This window comes from Pithys albifrons, chromosome 6 (assembly GCF_047495875.1).
Source record: "Pithys albifrons albifrons isolate INPA30051 chromosome 6, PitAlb_v1, whole genome shotgun sequence".
In the NCBI taxonomy this organism is placed as follows: Eukaryota; Metazoa; Chordata; class Aves; order Passeriformes; family Thamnophilidae; genus Pithys; species Pithys albifrons.
In genome coordinates, this window is record NC_092463.1 from 1,173,108 (window position 1) to 1,177,500 (window position 4,393).

The 4,393-nt window shown below is 63.5% G+C and overlaps 1 protein-coding gene across 1 annotated transcript in view; it reads right to left on the minus strand.

Moving 5' to 3' along the window:
* Positions 1 to 219: 219 nt before the first annotated feature.
* KLHL28 (kelch like family member 28) overlaps positions 220 to 4,393 on the minus strand; it is a 24,411-nt gene continuing 20,237 nt past the window's right edge. The window contains exons 4-5 of the mRNA XM_071557139.1: positions 2,055 to 2,263; positions 220 to 857 (exon numbers count right to left, since the gene is read on the minus strand). Coding sequence (XP_071413240.1) covers positions 694 to 857; positions 2,055 to 2,263 — 373 coding nt within the window. The 3' untranslated portion in view covers positions 220 to 693. The remainder of the gene's footprint in view (positions 858 to 2,054; positions 2,264 to 4,393) is intronic.

The window sequence follows — 4,393 nt, forward strand, 5'->3', positions numbered from 1 at the left end:
GGGGTTTCCTGGCATTCCAACTGAAAACACACAGCAAGATGAAAGTCAGTCCATTTCTCCACGAAAAGAAAACAGGAGGGAAAGTTAAAAATGCGATTTTTCTTCATCAGATCCAAAAATGCCGTGAAGAGGCAAGAAATTTGCCTGGTAAGTGTCTCTGAGTAGCTGCTAATGATCCTCCCAGCCCTCCTGCCAGGGAGCAGGTAACAAAGGAGAGTGTACAGGCAACATCCTATGGCATTTATTATTTACAAACCTTGAGATACAGAAACAAGGCAGCCCTTGAATTACTGGTCATAAAAAACCCATGAAGCACTGGCATTTCCTTACCTGCAGCCACAACCAGCACACCCTGCACTCACTCACTCACTCACTCACTCACTCACTCACTCACTCACTCACTCACTCACTCACACGCTCACTCACACAGCTCTCACCCCGAGCACAGTAACCTTCACATTCCAGAGGAGGCAGGAGGAAGAGAGAAAAGCTCTAGAAAGTGAAAGGGTTCGATGGAGAAGTTTCCACCCGGATCCCAGGCACGGGCAGCACTCCCCAAACCCACTGCCAGGTGCAGGGAGCAGACAGCCCGGCTGGTGAGGCACTGCCGTTCCCGTGGTGCTGGCAGACCCGCGGGGAGGGGAGGCAGTGCCATGGGCAGGCTCGGCACGCCGTGGGCAGTGCCCTCCTCGCTCAGAGCGCGGCCAGCCCGAAGTTGCAGCGACAATGGGCCATGCCCGCCGCGTCCCGCCAGCTGTCCGACACCGGCTCGTAGCGCTGCACCGCGTTCAGGTACGACGAGCCCGAGTGCCCCCCGACCACATACAGGGCATTGTCCACCACGGCGGCGCCCACCCCTGCGGGGGAGAAACGCTGTGAGCACCAGGGCTGGGACAGGGGTCAGCTCCCGGCTGGGACCGCCCTCCCTCCGCCGGGACACCTCCCCATGGACACCTCACCCTCCCTCCCCATGGACACCTCACCCCCTCCCCATGGACACCTCACCCTCCCTCCCCATGGACACCTCACACCCTCCCCATGGACACCTCACACCCTCCCCATGGTCACCTCACCCTCCCTCCCCATGGACTCCTCACACCCTCCCCATGGTCACCTCACCCTCCCTCCCCATGGACACCTCACACCCTCCCCATGGACACCTCACACCCTCCCCATGGTCACCTCACCCTCCCTCCCCATGGACTCCTCACACCCTTCCCATGGACACCTCACCCTCCCTCCCCATGGACACCTCACACCCTCCCCATGGACACCTCACCCTCCCCATGGACACCTCACACCCTCTCTTCCCATGCATACCTCACATCCTCCCCATGGTCACCTCACCCTTCCCATGGACACCTCACCCTCTCTCCCCATGGACACCTCACATCCTCCCCATGGACACCTCACCCTCCCCGTGGACACCTCACACCCTCCCCATGGACACCTCACCCTCCCCATGGACACCCCACACCCTCCCCATGGACACCTCCCAGGCCCTCCTTTGGGGGGTCTTTAGGGATAATGGGTGGCTGTGAAGAGCCCTTTTGTTCAGATCTGACACCTCTTTTTCTATGTCCTACACCTCTCATGTCCTTTCTATGACAAAACAATGTTATTCTGTCCCACTCCTCCTGTCAGGGAGGCAGGTGAGACTAGAGAACAGTCTTGGATAGTCCTGAGCTGGAAGGGAGCCACAAGGACCATCCAGTCCAACTCCTGGCCCTGCACAGACACCCCAACAATCCCATCCTGCCCCTGAAAATAAGTGTTGTCCAAACAGCACACCAAATACAACAGTGACCACAGAATTGCTGAAACTCACTCAGAATTAATTAAAAAACCAGGAGGTTGAGTAGAAATATTACTCCATATTACTTTTGCTACAGCTCAGTATTAATAATCTGGACTGGGAGGTAAATAAAGTTCTTGCACAGAGCTAAGTGACCTTCACCCCCAGATGAGGTGCAATGCTCTGCAGAGCAGCCACTGCAGCTGTGACTGCAGGTCAGCCCACAGACAGGGCAGCACCCCTGGGCTCACGTCCCCACCTGTCCTGGGCTCCTTCATGGGCCGACACACCGTCCACTGGTTCTGGTGGGGGTCGTATCTCTCGATGCTGGCCAGGTGGGACACCCCGTTGTGTCCCCCCACCACGAAGATGAAGCCCAGCATGACGCCCACGCCGAAGTTGATCCGTTTGTCAGCCATGGAGGCCACTGGCTCCCAGCAGTTCTTGCTCGGGTCGTAGCGCTCCACACTGCAACAGAAACACAGCCCTGAGCCTGGGACTGCGTGGGGCTGCACCCCACAGACCTGAGCCTGGGACTGCGTGGGGCTGCACCCCACAGACCGGAGCCTGGCACTCTGAGGGGCTGCACCCCACAGACCTGAGCCTGGGACTGCGTGGGGCTGCACCCCACAGACCTGAGCCTGGCATTCCACCAGGGACAGGGGGGCTGCACCCCACAGCCCTGAGCCTGGCATTCCACCAGGGACAGGGGGGCTGCACCCCACAGCCCTGAGCCTGGGACTGTGTGGGGCTGCACCCCAACAAACCTGAGCCTGGGACTCTGTGGGGCTGCACCCCACAGCCCTGAGCCTGGCACTCTGTGGGGCTGCACCCCACAGCCCTGAGCCTGGGACTGCGTGGGGCTGCACCCCACAGACCTGAGCCTGGGACTGCGTGGGTCTGCACCCCTCAGCCCTGAGCCTGGGACTGCGTGGGGCTGCACCCCACAGCCCTGAGCCTGGGACTGCGTGGGGCTGCACCCCACAGACCTGAGCCTGGGACTGCGTGGGGCTGCACCCCACAGACCTGAGCCTGGCACTCTGTGGGGCTGCACCCCACAGACCTGAGCCTGGGACTGCGTGGGGCTGCACCCCACAGCCCTGAGCCTGGCATTCCACCAGGGGCAGGGGCGCTGCACCCCACAGACCTGAGCCTGGCACTCTGTGGGGCTGCACCCCACAGCCCTGAGCCTGGCATTCCACCAGGGACAGGGGGCTGCACCCCACAGACCTGAGCCTGGCACTCTGTGGGGCTGCACCCCACAGCCCTGAACCTGGGACTGCGTGGGGCTGCACCCCACAGCCCTGAGCCTGGCACTCCGTGGGGCTGCACCCCACAGCCCTGAGCCTGGCACTTCACCAGGGACAGGGGGGCTGCACCCCACAGACCTGAGCCTGGGACTGCGTGGGGCTGCACCCCACAGCCCTGAGCCTGGCACTCTGTGGGGCTGCACCCCACAGACCTGAGCTTGGGACTGCGTGGGGCTGCACCCCACAGACCTGAGCCTGGGACTGCGTGGGGCTGCACCCCAACAAACCTGAGCCTGGGACTGCGTGGGGCTGCACCCCACAGCCCTGAGCCTGGCATTCCACCAGGGACAGGGGGGCTGCACCCCACAGACCTGAGCCTGGCACTCCACCAGGAACAGGGGGGCTGCACCCCATAGACCTGAGCCTGGCACTCTGTGGGGCTGCACCCCACAGACCTGAGCCTGGGACTCAGTGGGGCTGCACCCCACAGCCCTGAGCCTGGGACTGTGTGGGGCTGCACCCCACAGCCCTGAGCCTGGGACTGCGTGGGGCTGCACCCCACAGACCTGAGCCTGGCACTCCGTGGGGCTGCACCCCACAGCCCAGAGCCTGGCATTCCACCAGGGACAGGGGGGCTGCACCCCACAGCCCTGAGCCTGGCATTCCACCAGGGACAGGGGGGCTGCACCCCACAGCCCTGAGCCTGGCATTCCACCAGGGACAGGGGGGCTGCACCCCACAGCCCTGAGCCTGGCACTCCGTGGGGCTGCACCCCACAGACCTGAGCCTGGCACTCCACCAGGGGCAGGGGGGCTGCACCCCACAGCCCTGAGCCTGGGACTGCGTGGGGCTGCACCCCACAGACCTGAGCCTGGGACTGTGTGGGGCTGCACCCCAGAAACCTGAGCCTGGGACTGTGTGGGGCTGCACCCCACAGACCTGAGCCTGGCACTCCACCAGGGACAGGGGGGCTGCACCCCACAGACCTGAGCCTGGGACTCCACCAGGGACAGGGGGGCTGCACCCCACAGACCTGAGCCTGGGACTGCGTGGGGCTGCACCCCACAGACCTGAGCCTGGGACTCCACCAGGGACAGGGGGGCTGCACCCCACAGACCTGAGCCTGGGACTGCGTGGGGCTGCACCCCACAGCCCTGAGCCTGGCATTCCACCAGGGACAGGGGGGCTGCACCCCACAGCCCTGAGCCTGGGACTGCGTGGGGCTGCACCCCACAGCCCTGAGCCTGGCATTCCACCAGGGACAGGGGGGCTGCACCCCACAGACCTGAGCCTGGGACTCCGTGGGGCTGCACCCCACAGCCCTGAGCCTGGGACTGCGTGGGGCTGT